At 30.0% G+C, this 15,733-nt stretch overlaps 1 protein-coding gene across 4 annotated transcripts; it reads right to left on the minus strand.

Annotated features, from left to right (window-relative positions):
* Nucleotides 1-3,881: 3,881 nt before the first annotated feature.
* LOC143204557 (uncharacterized) lies at nucleotides 3,882-14,939 on the minus strand. 4 transcript variants are annotated; one of them, XM_076417145.1, is made up of 4 exons: nucleotides 14,825-14,939; nucleotides 14,246-14,533; nucleotides 14,006-14,133; nucleotides 3,882-5,142 (listed from the first exon to the last, which is right to left on the minus strand). In XM_076417145.1, the coding sequence occupies exon 4, from the start codon at nucleotides 5,140-5,142 to the stop codon at nucleotides 4,438-4,440; it is 705 nt and encodes a 234-aa protein (XP_076273260.1). In that variant the 5' UTR covers nucleotides 14,006-14,133; nucleotides 14,246-14,533; nucleotides 14,825-14,939; the 3' UTR covers nucleotides 3,882-4,437. The 4 variants fall into 4 exon arrangements, with proteins under 4 accessions (XP_076273260.1, XP_076273263.1, XP_076273262.1 ...); XM_076417148.1 differs by lacking the exon at nucleotides 14,006-14,133; XM_076417147.1 differs by lacking the exons at nucleotides 14,006-14,133; nucleotides 14,246-14,533 and having other exon boundaries at nucleotides 14,825-14,934.
* Between the last annotated feature and the right edge of the window lie 794 nt (nucleotides 14,940-15,733).

The following is a 15,733-nucleotide window of genomic DNA, read 5'->3' on the forward strand; positions in this document are numbered from 1 at the left end:
TACTGAAAACGTGTATGATAGTGCTACCAAAAGGTTAGTTTTACATGACTGCTGTGACAGTAACTAAAACACAAAATTTTATACAATTTTGTGATTATAGCTGTTTGATTTTATTAATATTTTATCAGCAATATAACAAAATACTTTGTAATATTAGGGTAAATAAAAAGCACAATTTTTATTTTATTTTAATAACAACTTTAAGACAAAAAATTTTAAGAACTCATGCGATTGCAATACCTCTAGTATCTAATTTGTATTTAGACATGATTTAATATATTAAATTCTCCTAATTACCTTCTCAGCATGTATTATTAAACAAGGCCTTTGCTTTATTTGGCTTCATTTACAATACTTGATATCATCATACACCACCAAAATCTCTAGGACTTGTTTTTGTCATGACGCCAGGGCTATAAGAACTTGATAAAATCACATTGTTTAACCAAACATTTATCAATTACCATTGCCCTGGTGAGGTAAAATACCACATATTTAATATTAATAGCTTTCTCTAGTTTAGCCATGATGGAATTTGATTGACACTTCTTAAATTCTTGTAGTTAATTAATATTTGTTTGTCTATAGACAACTATTGTTTGTTCAATAGTGTTTTAAGTCCAATTTCTTCCTTTCCGCAGATATTCAAATCAATATATGCTGGAATATGCTAGGAGTACCGTCCAGTCATCTTTACCACTGCGCCAACCAAGCCGGCACCAATAAGAATTGTAATCATATACAGCCTCGATTGTGATCAATATAACTGTCACACTGACTGAAATTCTTTCAAATTTCTCCTTATGATTTTTTATATATATATTTATATATAGAGGTTTTAAATAAATAGGCGAAATCGACCACCTTTTTTTATTGGTTCATTTGAATTTTCTTACAAAAGCCTTTGACTGGTCAACTTCTATAACCCGATTGTTTCTTTCTGTGGTTTATTTAGGACGTTATTTTGTGTGTTTTGACATTGAGTATGATCAGTATTTTTAATTATAATCACTGTTATTTGATTATAATGTATCTTCATTCTCAAAAGTGTTGTGTATCCGGAAATAAAAAAAAAAACAGACCTCGTTTTCGTTGGAAGGGACAACTAAAGTTAGATATATTAAGGACGTGTGTGTGTGACTCAGCATTGCTTTTACGTGGTACGTGTACAATTATTTATATAGAGCATTTATATTCATATATATTCATTGTTATTCATAGGAATACAACAGAAGAAATCATGAAAATATTACCAACTCTTTAAAATAAAATGTAAAAACAAGAAAATGTATACAAATTGGGCGGTGGTAAAATTACATTGAACGTAAATGTGATTATACTACATGAAAAATGTTTGTTACCTTTTAAAAATTAACTTGTAAAGTGCCATAAATTAAAAACATAATTATTTTAAAGGGGTTCATTTATTTGAAGCAAATGTATATTGGTTAAGATTCTTATAATTAATATTTTGGCTTAAGTTTCCTTAACCGAGATAACCTTTTCAACAAAGATGTTAAAAAAATACACCAATACAAAATAAAATTATACAATTTGTAGATCGATAAGATGAACTTGATTTTATAGACAAGAGGTTGTTTTGTTATATTGTTAGTAGATCAAGCTGTCTCGATTTAAACTCCTCGATTTTACCATAATAAGAACATATTAGTAATTTTGATATATATTATACATTTTACTTTTTTGTCGTTATTCTTTTTTTTACTTTTTTGTATATTTTCTCCATTATTACGTACATAATACAATTTAACGATTTTAATAATCCGTTCCACAATTTTCACAATAATATTGTAAAAATAATTATAACTTGTCTCTCATCATTTTTGCGTTGAACAAGCAAGTAAAATATAAACAGACACAGACTTTGAGCTGTGCTGCTGTGCTTTCAGAATGGGGGAATAAAAACATAGAAACTTTAATACATCTTATTTAAATTGATAGCAGTAAAGAAATATGAAAAAGTGAAAAAGCGTTATAGACAATTTTGATTATATTTGTCAGGAGATATCTGATATATTCAATTAGATTGCAGCCTTTCTTGTGTTCACTTTTAATTATTTTTGATTTATATATTTATATTTCGTAATTTTTTATTTAAAATCATTATATATATTCATTATATATATTCATTATATACTTATATATTATCTTTATGATATATTTCAGCTTTATGATATTTTATAATATTTGTATTTATATAGAATTTTATTTCAATAAATTATTTTGAAAAATGACATTTGGGTTTTATTTCAAATTTAATTGGTCAGTAAACTGTGACGTCAGAGGTTGGTTACGCGATGGGTATGAAGTCCTCGAACAATGAAATGTTTTCCTATTAAAATATCTTCTTTACAGGTGCCTGTAATGCTAGCCAATGAAATTCAGCGAAATGACGTTCTCAGTGCCTTCCTGCTGAGACCACGCAAAACAATTCTGGAATTATTTGTATTAACACTCTGTATATTACCCTATGCATTATACTGATTTCATTGACAACTTTTTGATTTTTGTTTATATTAAATTCATAAATTGAGAAGATTAATAATGAAATTAAATTAAATTGGAGTACTATATATAACTTATATTTTTGTATGAATACTTCCGTATTTTTTTCTGGAATAGCAACGAATATGAATTAAGAAGTTCCTTCCCACTGTCGCTTTGACCGATAAAATTTGCAGTGATTCAGGAGTAATTATAAATGAAGTATTATTAACATTTAATTGTCTTACCTTTTCATTTCGAAGTTAATATGCTTAATTTCTTATTGACTAGTTGGTCAAGAAAATGTTATATCATGGGTAAATTTAGCTTTTCTGACAGAGGGTTTATTAATAAATAAAATATTATTGTCATTAGTATTTTTTCTATTATTTGCTGATCTTAAATAGCTCTCAAACTAGAAAGGTGTAAATTTTACCTTTACCGTGATCTTCAAACAAGTTTTATATTCATAACATTTAATATAAATATCCCTTTGTTTGGTAGCAATCTGCAAATTAGTAATATTAAATTATATAAATTATGTTAATCTAATTATATTATCTCAACAAATTAATGGAAGAATAATGCAAACGTATTCTTCTAAACTCTATTTTATATTTTCTCTACTAGTATTAGATTTCTGGTTCACATGCTGACAATCATTCTTATGTAAGAGAATTGATATTATTAACAATTTACTCTGTAAAATTGTACTTATATAATAGATAATAGCTACATTGTCATTGGCTTATTTTGAATATTTTAAACCATTGGCTCCCTATATATTTCTTTTGGTTTCATGGTTCCTTATATACAATATTGGTTTTTATTATGATTGGGCATTAATTGTAGTTTTTATCATGTCATACGCATGCAAAGAATATTAGTTATATTAATAATATTAATCTGTCCATGTTTTGCCAACACTCTTGTGTGTCACTCTCTCCAACATACGACCTTTGTCCTGATTATTAAGATAACAAAAAAAGAATTATCCAATTTGGTGCATTAGTTCTGAAGTTATCCACGTACATACATTTCGACGATACATTTTTTCTCTTATAGGTATACAGCCATATATGTTACTTAATATTAAAAATAAATGAAAAGTGTACGGAACTGTTTATCAAAGTTGATCAAAACCAGAAAATACTAATTATATGATGTATTTTTGAGATGAAAAGACCTCAATGAAAATTCGTTTTAATGAACTTCAGTTGGTATATACCATGGTAATGTGGGTTTATTATATTAAATAAACTGGGTGAAAATTCAACTGATTATCATCGGATTCTTTTGATTATTGCTTTTCCAACGCCTTTAAAGACCGCAATAATAAAATAAAGGGGTTTATTTTCTATAATAACATTCACGAATACTTTTTTAAACTATTTTTTAATATCACATTAACAGAGCAATTAATCTAAATACCTATTTCGCTGATTTACAATTATTTATCTATTATAATAAAAATTATATCAAGAATAAGGTAGAATACTTTATTTTATTCTATAGGTGTATATAAAAAAAAGTTGGCCATTGTGCCTAACAAGTATTAATAATGGCACCATTTAAGGTAACGTATTTGTAACGTTTTATACATTAACTATAACTAAAATAACTATTTATAAATATATAGGAATCTGTATTGCTTAGGAATAATTAATTATTAATTTTATGTACAATCGTATAGGTTTAGTGTCATAGAACTTATGTCATTTTCTTAAACAATAGAATTAATTTGTATTATTTCTATTTGCACTATAGGTTTGCGCGTTTAGACTAGATATCTCACTTATTTTATACATCATTCCACTTACTAGTAACACTAACTGTACACATATATTCACTATATACAAGTTATCCTGTCATATTGACTAGATTTTTGTATTCAGACAGGAATCAGTAAATCCACACAAATAAAAATAGAGTTCATATACACTCGGTTTGTTTCATATACATTTTCTTTTGGCGTTCGATGAGAGCGAGCTGGAACTTTAACTTCATGTTTTCCTGCTCCAAATAAGCGACCCTGATGGCCAGTTCGTCTTCTCTAGCTTTTCGCGCTTCCCTGGATCGTTTGGCAGCCTCATTGTTCTTTTTTCTCTTCTCGATATACTCTGGATCTTTGCTTTTTTCCGCGTTAGTGGCGATCGTTCGTCTCATGTTCTTGTTACACTCTTTATCGTATGGTCTGTCGAACTGAGACAAGACTTTTTTGCGAAACTGTTCGTATTCAATCGCGTTTCCCATATCCGTGTCTATCGAGGATAACAATGGCGCAGCCTTGGAGATCGACGAGATAAGTTTAAAAGGCCTCTTTGTTGCTGATGTTGATTTCGAGTTTTTATCAAAATCACTCGAACTTCCGGTCGATGATAGCGGCGATGTTTGTGGCAGATCACATTGCATAATATCGATTGGACTGCTGCATGGATCCGTTTCTGGTGTGGTAGCTGGCTGCACTTGAACGGGATGAGGCGAAATATATTGGACCGGGTGATGGTGATGATGGTGGCTGTATGGTGGCCATTGGACATGATGTGGTGTAACGACAGAGTACATGGGACTGTAACTTGGGGTGGAATGTGTACTTTGCATGATCGGTTTCGGTCTGCTTAAATCAAGTACTTCCATCTGGAAAACAATTTCTTTAATTAATATATTTCTTTAAAATATTTAAATGAAATATGTACGTAAATATATACATGCATATAACGCACCTTGTTATTTTATTATATTAAATCCAAAGGAAATAAAGGTTAATCACGAACTAAATACCGATTATTTTCGTACGAACACGCAGCAACCTCAGGTTCGATAAGTGCTCACTGTACGACAAACGTCAACTGACACAAATCGAAGAATCTATCAAGAACTTTTCTGTTTACAACTGTTGTAAAGCGAATTTCGTATTGGCTTGACCAATGGTAGTGAGGGATAAGCTAGTGGGAACGCCCACTACTTCGGGGTACTTGTATGGTGAAATTTTAGCAAAATTTGCGGTTGAATGTCGGTGAAAATCTAATGTAAGTGCCGTTAGCCTTTTGTACCTGATGCTGCGGGAGTTTACCGTATCGACAGATGAATGATGTCCCGTTAGATCAGCACCAGAACTTCCTTTTTTTCTCGAAACAAAAGGTGAACGAGATTCGCACATTTTTTCTGTGGTATGATAATTTGGTTATGGTACTTGACGATTTTGAATTCATCTCATATTATGGTGTCATAAAAATATAATCTTTTTCACTCACCACTGTAAGATGGCTCTTACTAGAATTGAAAATTGAATAATGATTAATATTTTTATATTTATAAGTCTGTAAGTTTTTGGTGAACACTTGTGTTTGTATATGTCGATCCGCGAATGGTTTCTAGTAGCATTGCGAACTTTCGACTGTAATTGATTATCGACTGTTTAGTAATTTACTACTTTTTATTATCGATTGTTTTAGTCGCTATTTTTGGTTCGACTGATTTTGCCACTTTTTACTAGTAACTGTTTCAGTCGATTGTTTTCAGTGGCTATTTTCGGTCCGACTGATTTTGTTACTATTTACTATCGACTGTTTCAGTTGCATACTTTCTACTAGTTTCATTCGACTGTTAGTTTTATGATTTTTTTCGTGGTTTGCTTGTAAATAACAATATATTGCATATTAATATAGCAGCATTTTGGAACGATGTTTTTCAAGATTGTTAATGGAATAGGGTGAAAAGATTAAAATTGTGAATGATAAATAGTAAAATACTTTTGATTCTTTTAACAACATTAATAGGTAATATTTCGATTACTCTCTCGATGTTTGTTAAAAAATATTTCCCTTCAATAATAAATAAAGCATTTACTTTATTTAAAAAAGCTCTAGTATTTATTCTGTGATCGTTTTTAATTATGCTATGATTTATTCTCTATGGTTAGGTATATATTAAATTTTTATTTAGTATTTATGGTTATTTTACATCTTTAGTTTTTAGGTTTTGTTTAATTAACATGTTTAAATACGATAAAACATTTGTGGGGTATTATTCCATTCCATAGAAAAATTCCATTTATTTTTTTAAAATATATTTTAAAGTCTTCTTTTACCAACTAGGGGTTTATCTGAACTAGATCTACAGTTTAGCGTGGGCTTCGAACCACGGTCCTCAGCATTAAGCCTACCGGCTGGCGAGTGACCAATTTTAGAAATCATCACAGAGGACATCCGGTCTTACCCAGTCTGGATACTGGCGTGACTGGGATCATTTTCCTTGTCGGATTGTACACTCTTGCCTAAGACAATAACAAATTTTAAGCAATCACAAACATAAACTTACGACCACGCCCCAGCAGGATTCGAACTTGCGGTTATCGCAAGAGTAGGAGGACCGTCCTATCGCCTTTACCACTGCGCCACCAAGACGACTATGTCCATTTCTTTTTACAGATACACAAAACATTCAAATAAAAAAGTAATTCTACTTCCTTTAAAATGAAATTATTAATTACATATTGATAGTATTCCGTAATTATTTTTTCCTTTTATTTTATTAAGTTAAAACGTGAAAGAATATGTACATCTCCGTCTCGCTTGTACTACCGTTGGAAAATAGAAGTTGGATATATAATATAAAATAATACATATAAAATTAACTTCTCCAAGCAATTATCTCCGTCATTTCTTCTCTCATAATTTATACAGGAAAGGATTCGTATATATTCGTCTATCACAAATTGAAAAAAAAAACAGTCGAACCGTGCATTTGACTCCAAGGCTAGTTTATATTAATAGTTACACCCGATACGTGATATGGTTGCAGACATTTTCTAAAACATGTAATTTTAATTTACAGTAAAGTATTGAATAATAAAAATAATAATCAATATTACCACATTTTGAAATATTGTCATTGTCTCTTTTTTGCCCAATGTATTTAGATATAAACTGAAACTTCATCTACATTTTAGTTAAGTTATTCATATTTATTTGGTGTTTATTTATTAAAACAAAATTTCATTTCTTCAAGTACCAAAAGCACGGAATGTTTGTGGACGTACACATAACGCAAAAATAATTTCTGCTCTCTGTGAAATAGAACTACAGAAGAACATTTATAACAATTATAAATAGAGCAACATAATGAAGGTGTTCGATCTAACTGATTGAGACAATATAATGCTGAAACAGACTATACGTCTTATGCACATTGTCATGCATGTGAGTAAAATATGAATGGCCTTTGTTGCTTGTTAGGAAAAGTTTCACTTCCATTATTAAATATGCCACCATAACTATTGAAAATTTTAAAATGGCATTAAAATTGGAGCAACAAAAATCTCTCAGAATGAGGATGATCGGACTTTTCAAACAACATTAAGATTCAGAGCCCAGTGTACCATGAAATTGGTTCTTTGTTTTCAATGCCCATATAGTTTTTAAAAATCAATTATGGATGAAGCGCAAAAATTGCCACACGCTGTCTATACAACCACATCGAGCAGTTGAAAAAATTTCGTTCTGCAATATCATACCAAGTTGGTCCAATTATTTAATTTCGTTTCCAATAGATTACAAAACTACAACCACGTTATTGCCATTAAACCAGATTAAGAACCATAGAGAGAACACTTATGAAGTTACATATACTAAATCTTAATGAAGTTCCAATTGTTATTACTGGATACCTATTACAAATTCGAGATAGACATATATCATTGCTCTTTCGATGTTTTCCAATATGTATCGATATTTTGGAAAAATGTTAAACAAAAATCCAGTGATAGATAAAACATATAAGAAAATTTTGTTGAAGTAATTTATTTGTATCTCATTTATATTTTTATTGCTCAGATGCAGAAAATAATAACTACACATGTCTGTTGATCATCCCTGCCACTGAACAAAATAACATTCTCCGATGTTGCGAGCTATTTCATTAGGTCATTGTTGGTATGTTCACAAGGAATTGTATTAGGGCAAATCATTTATCTTCTGTATATATGTGATATACCACAAATGTAAAATATTACTATGGCTACGTTTACTGATGTTACTGCTATTCTTACTGTCAGAGACCATAGCGAAGAAGCCACACAAAAAATCCAGCAGGCAAGTGACAATATAAACTAACGAAAATAAATCTGTTTACGTATAATCAGACCGCACAAGCACCAATAATAATTAATAATTATATTATTTCATATGGCGACACAAGTATCTCGGAATGAATGTTGATGCGAAACTTCGCTGGAAGGAACATAAAAAGAAGACAAGAAAATAACTGGAATTGAAATATAGGAAAATATGTTAGTTAAAATTATCAGAACATAATAAATTGTTATTATATAAGTAAGTATTGAAATCTAAACACATACATGGAATTCAGTTATGGGGTAATAAGTAATATGTAGTCTATTCAAAGAAGTTTCGTACACACGTCATCAATATATTTAATGAATTGCCTGCCAGAATTTGTGAATTCGTTTTAGAATCAGACAACATTTTCCTTCTCAGTTTAATCCATTTAAATAGAGATACAATGTCTGATACGTTCGAACATGTAACCGAATCAGCCTACAAAAGTCGTCCTATCGTCAAACGTATGCAAAATTTTTCAAATGAATAGTGATAAGAGGTTATACATTGGCAAGGATACATTACACGACACATATCTCCTGATCTGGCGCATACGCTTACTGGGCTCCGTTTATTTTTGAAATAAAGAATAATTCAAGTTTGGCGCATGGGTATGCACATCTTCATTTACTTACTCATTTTTTTATATATAAATAATTTTTTATAAATAAATATTCAATTGGTAAATAATTGATGAAATGTTGAAACTATATATAAGGAGGGAAATAAACATTGAATATTTTTTGAAATAACACATTTGTAATATTTAAAAAATTATTGAATAAAATGAAATAATAAAAATAATTTCTATATGCTTTTATATATCTATAAAGACATTATATTTAAATTAATTTACATATTTGAACAATTAACACGATCTCAACGAACCATATAAATAAATATTACCATAAAAAAGACCAAAATAGTTTAGATCAAACCCAGCCAATATAGTTAGAACCAAACGAAAAAGCCACCACTATATATGAAAGCAGTGACAATTTATAAATCTCTAAATATGATCAACAATTACCGCTACTGCAATTTTTGCTACTATTCTTGATCCACAGGCCCCATTAATGAATTGACTGCATCGAGCTTTAGATTAACATATTGTACATTTACTAGCCTAAAACGAATAGATGATCGTACTTTTAAGTTGAAAGAAATCTCGGTCAATACATCATGATTTTTATAAAACAATAATTTATTTATCTATACTCTTATATAATAATTCATTGTATTTTCATTGTTATTAGATTATTAGGGTGTCGTTGATAGCTTTATATTTTGTTTATTTGATCTAGGTCTACTTTTGTTAGCAAATTTAATTATTTCATAATATCACTGTACACTGTTCTTACATCTTAGCAAAATGCTGTACAATTTTTTCTTCTCTGATTATCTGAATTTCACATTCGACTTATCCTCTCAATAAATTCTAGTTACATCTTACCAATAAAATCATTACTAAAATATATTATGTTTAAAATAAATGTTTAATTATTACCATTTACTACAATTTTTGCTACTATTCTTGATAGCCAAACCTCATTAATGACTTGACTACTTCCAACAAAACAAGAATCATTTTCTTTTCTATTCTTGTTATGATTAAATTTGGTTATATGTTGATACCTATTCGATGTCGTTGAAAATGATATTTTATCTTATATTCTGCACTTACCCTTATTCTTCCCTATTTTAAAACCAAAATATATTAAACCTTCAAGAATAACACAACAGTTTATTCATTATTACTATAGAATTATTAATGTATCACATAATCTAAATATTCTAGAGTTTTTTGTAATTTTGATCGACTACACCGATCGACTCGATAAGAATGTACCGCCATTAGAAAAGGAAAACAATATAATTTCGTCTTTTCCTTATCTTCCTATGAGGGATAGTGCGCATGTGCCAAATCCTGAGATATTTGTTAATAAATTTATCCTACATCGGCAAGCATTTTGTTAATGATTTGCTTGTTTTAATAAATGTCAAATTGGTGCTTATTATTACTATGATTAAAAATTCCGAAGACAGACAAAACAGATTGCATCTCTAATCAGTTACTTTGAACAGGAACGAGATAATGAAGACCCCCTCTTTCCAGTAAAATTCATTAGACAGGTAAGCACTTTTAACAGAACAAACTAAGGAAAAATATAGTGATATCAAAATGTCTTTACAAGGAAACACTGTACCAAAGGATACAAGAACTAAGCACAAAAGGTAAATATGCTCTGTAATAACGAAATTAAGGTATATTACTTGGATAAACAATTGTTATTTTGGTGGATTATGCCTCCATGGGATTCAACTATATAAAAAACGCGCCTAGAACAAATTATTATAACTGTGTACTTAATTGTACATGCTTGATATGCATTAGATTTACTATAATGTTAAAATAAATTACATTTAATAACAGTATTTTTGTTTAATTATTTTATTTAGATTGAAATTTTGTTGTGCGCCAAAGTCAAACTGAACTAAAACTTAAAGTTGATACGGCAACATTGCGATGGTTTGACGTCCCAAATTTAGATAACGTATGTACAGAATTTTTGTGAATAGACTATAAATTACATATACTATACATTACAAGTTTTTCAGCACAAACTCTTGGAAAGTTTTTTAGGCCCAGAAATTGCAGGACTGATTACTTACACCGATGTCTTCAGATAACGTATTAAAATGTAATAAATAAACACATTGTTATTGATTGAAAGTAAGCGATTACAATACATCAAGTTTAATCAAGCGAGGCTACTTTCTTTTTGCTGTACTATATATATATATATATATATATATATATATATATATATATATATATATATATATATATATATATATATATATATGTATATATATAATCCATGGCTTTTGGGAGTGCATACGATCGATCAGATGTGTTCATCATATTTAGATGCAATCCAAACTGGGACTAAATTAAAATTTCGTTGTTGCCAGGTCAAACGATATTGCATGTGTGTCTTAATAAAATTTAAAATCGTTGAAAAACCTGACGACACATCACTCGGTACGAAAAATGACGTTTGAACAAGACAACGTTTGTCGGTTCCGCTAGTATATTTATAAATTTACAAGGTGAAACTAAACGGTTTATTTTATTTAACGGATCAAAAATGACAAAGAAAAGAAAAGAAGTATCTTTTAAGTGAAAAACGAAACGAAAAAAATTTTCTTCCAAGTTGTAAATATTTTAAAAATAAACATAAATTATACATCATTTGATTGCAGTTTGTTTATAGTAATTGCATATATTGAGTTCATATTATATTAATGTATTTTTTAAATTTTTTGTAATCATTATTAATTTTATTATAATATTTATTCATTACACATTGAATAATGAAGTTTACATTTTTGTAAATTGACAACATGAAAACGTAAAGTAAAAATTGTTATATATTGATAATTGTATTCTTCCAATTAACCAATATATTTTTTCCTTTAGAAGCTCTTTCCAGTGAGGTTTTGCTCCAAGAAGTATATGCCGACATACTTAGCATAGATGCTATATGGAGTAATAGTAGTCTTTATTGTTCTTTGTGTTTCTGCTGTCTAATTAGAGGTAAACTACACACGTATAGACTTGCTTGGTTTACTTTTAATTTTCTTGGTTTGGTTCCAATTATTTATCTTGTTACAGGTAATGAAAAAAGATACACTTCTTTCTCTTCGTTTTGAAATTAAACATTCTGGCTATGTTCATGTAAGATGGTTATGTAAGATTTTAATAGTTCGGTGTTTTGCGAACTGAACTACAATGTTAGCTGAATGTATTGTGTAATAAAATTATATCCCTTAAATTTAATAAGGCATTGCTTTGTATATTGTACTTCGTATAATATACTTTGTACATAATTACTAGAAATACTTTTAAATCAGTCTGATGGACTTGCTGGATCCCATTAGCATTCAAAATTGCGATTCAAGTGTCTTTGTTTGCTATTTCAGGTTCTTGGCCATCGTCGTGCTGTTTCTTAATTTTTGTATTCATTCAGAAAAAGATTGCCTAACTTTGCTATAAGTTTTATAAGTAAATAGTTACCATCAGCATTTTCTTTCTTTGCTTGTCCTTGGTTATTTTAATCTATTATTTGGGCATAGGCCGTTTCACCATTGACTTCGTTATATACTTTTCGCTTGCTTCATTTCTGTCACTGTTTCTTGTGGTTTAAGTGGAGTGACTTTTTAACAGGTAACATTTTCTATATCGTATCGATAGCTTGTGCTACATCTAAGAATATACATGTATTTTTATTTTCAATAACATCTATTATTACATGCACATAATCAATCATGAATGTTGGTCAATTAACCCAAATGTTATTATTATTTAGTTATTATCGGTAGCAGTTATATATGTCTATAGGAGTTTGATTAGTTTGGTTCCTTTTCAGGTTTTGCGGTCATGATAATTTCAGCCATCTTCCAAACGTCTGGGACATGTTTAATAGTAATGCTGCCAAATTAATGAGTTTTAGAAATCCCATTTCTTGATAGATTTTGCAGAAATTGTCCTGTTATTAAATTTCTTTTGTCTTTTTTTTTAAATTGTCCTGATGGTTTATTTGGATTAACGTCAACTTTGATAACTTTGGAAACTTCTTTCGGCGTGTCTAATTGACTGGTCGAATGTTTACAGTCTATGTCTGGTAAATTATATTTAATTTCGTTCTTGCATTGTTTGAAAGTTTGTTCTAAATTGTCAGAGAATGTTTCTGAATCTTGCTGCTAATGTTTTAGATTTTCAGTGACTTCTAAGAGAGCGAATAGTCTGTTTTCATGTTATCCCTTAGATTTTGCAGATAGTTACTTGAGAATTTATTTTTAATTACTAATATTTCCCTTCTCAGTTTTTGCATATTGGTTAAAACGTTTTTATATTCAGGTGTTCCATTTTGTTGCCATTTTTTTGCTCAGAATTTATTGGATTTCTTTTGGATATTTAATTCCTTTTCCAATCACCTTTCTGGATATCTACAACGATTTTTTCTGTCTCAAAGTTCAATCGTTCGACTCTCTTAAGTAACACATTTCGTATTTAAATCTTGGAGGGCGATAAATTTACTGCTTTTAACTTATCTTTAGCTGAACTGAGTCTTGATAGTGGCAAATGTTCTTTCGTGATTTTAGTTGGACGTATGGAGTGATGAATTAAAAAATGATGATTTTGTTAAATACCAAATTCCGATTCGAATGCATTTATATGGTTCTTAATAATCTTTTCCTACCTGCTCAAATTTGGTGTGAGTTTTAAAAGCTAGTGATTACCACTAGCCTCTTGTTTTTTGCTTAATTTTTTTTTCTGTTGAAGTATTTGTTGGAATAGGCATAGGAAATTTTACCGTTCACTTGGCTATATTCTTTTCGGTCACTGTTTCTTGTGGTTTGGCAGGAGTGACTTTGTTTCTCACCTTACAATTTCATTTTAGCTTCTTTCAAACGAAAATCTTTTATTTTAAATTGTATATACCTGAAATACAAATATACACTATGAAATAACTGCCACTCCAACGTACAATAACTAAGTCTGAGTTAATTTTCTGTTAAGATATCAACAAAATGTTTTAATCTTTATTACTTACTACTCCGCATCCCAATGTCTCTAACTAAATTTGAGTCTGATCGAAACATGCCTGAAGCCCATACAGATAAGACAGTTCAAGGATGGTTCACGCTCAGAAGAAATACCTGCCCATCTGCAACACTTTATAATACAGAGATTTCTTCAGATGACGCTAAATACATGTGTATGCATCCTGATTGACATGTATCCAACGGATATGGACCAAAGGGAAACAATTGGACAGCTATGCGGCACAACCAGTCACAGTAACATCAAAATATTAGGAAGGTTTCACCTATATTTGAATCTGGAACAGTGAAGGAAGACATTGAAGTTTACAGCAAGAACCGTCAAGCCAGACTAGTCCAACACATTAACCAGTTCTTTGCTGAACTGCAGACAATGGGCAGTTTAAGAAATAATATACCAGATCTAACATCAAGATTTAGATCAATATATTACTTGTTGTTTATTAAGTAGATATAAGTATTGATTAAGTAGAGATAAGTTATTATTATGTAGAGATAAAATATATTATAAAACCACAGGGCAAAATGATTCTTTTCTATTGACAAAACTTTTACAAAAAAAAATTTACTCTATCATTTTCTTCAAGTGGTACATGGCACAAAGCACTAACATAAACACAAACTAAGAAACAACTGCCACTTCAATATACAAATATCATCTCTAAATAAATCCTACTTAACCAGGTTTAGATTGTTTACGTTTTAAACACCGTTAAATTTACAAAAAAAAATTCTCGCATTCTTGTTTGTAGAAATATGAAATGTATTAGTTCAAATTGCAGTAACGATACCCAATACGGTTGTTTATTTTTTAATTTAATTAGTTGGAATTACACAGAAAGAACTTATTTTTATTGGAGAGATCATTATAAGTTTTATTTATTTACGAAATAGTTTGCGGGCTATGGCGAGAGACGAGGGTTCGAATCCTGCTGGGGCATGGTCATAGAGTTATGTTTATGATTGTCCAAGAGGCAATAGTGCAAGTTACGACAAGGTAAGTGATCCTTGTCACGCCAGTAACCAGACTGGGTAAGACCGGATGTCTTCTGGGATGTTCTTCAAAGTTGGTCACTTGCCAGTCGGTAGGCTTAATGCTGAGGACCGTGGTTGGAGCCCACGTTAAACTTTAGGCCCAGTTCAGATAAACCCATAGTTTGTAAAAGGAGACTTTAAAATAAAATTAAAAAAATGTCGAATGAAGGATACGACGATGCCCGAGCAGAATTCGAACTCGCGGCTATCGCAAGAGTAGGAGGATCGTCCTATCGAGCAAGTTAGCATAAAATATAACTTTTAATAGACCTTTAAAATTGGTACTTAATTTTAAAAGTTGGTCTAAAATCTTACTACTTTTTAAGAAATTTCGATAAGATGTATCGATATATCGATATTTTTTAATTTATAATATATTTTATAAAAAAAGCTGTGTTGGCATATGGAACTTCCATGCCATTAATGAAGATACGCTGCAGGGT

The sequence above is a fragment of the Rhynchophorus ferrugineus genome, unplaced genomic scaffold, assembly GCF_030347505.1.
Source record: "Rhynchophorus ferrugineus isolate W39M unplaced genomic scaffold, kcgeb_rfMv2 rfM11, whole genome shotgun sequence".
Lineage (NCBI taxonomy): Eukaryota > Metazoa > Arthropoda > Insecta > Coleoptera > Curculionidae > Rhynchophorus > Rhynchophorus ferrugineus.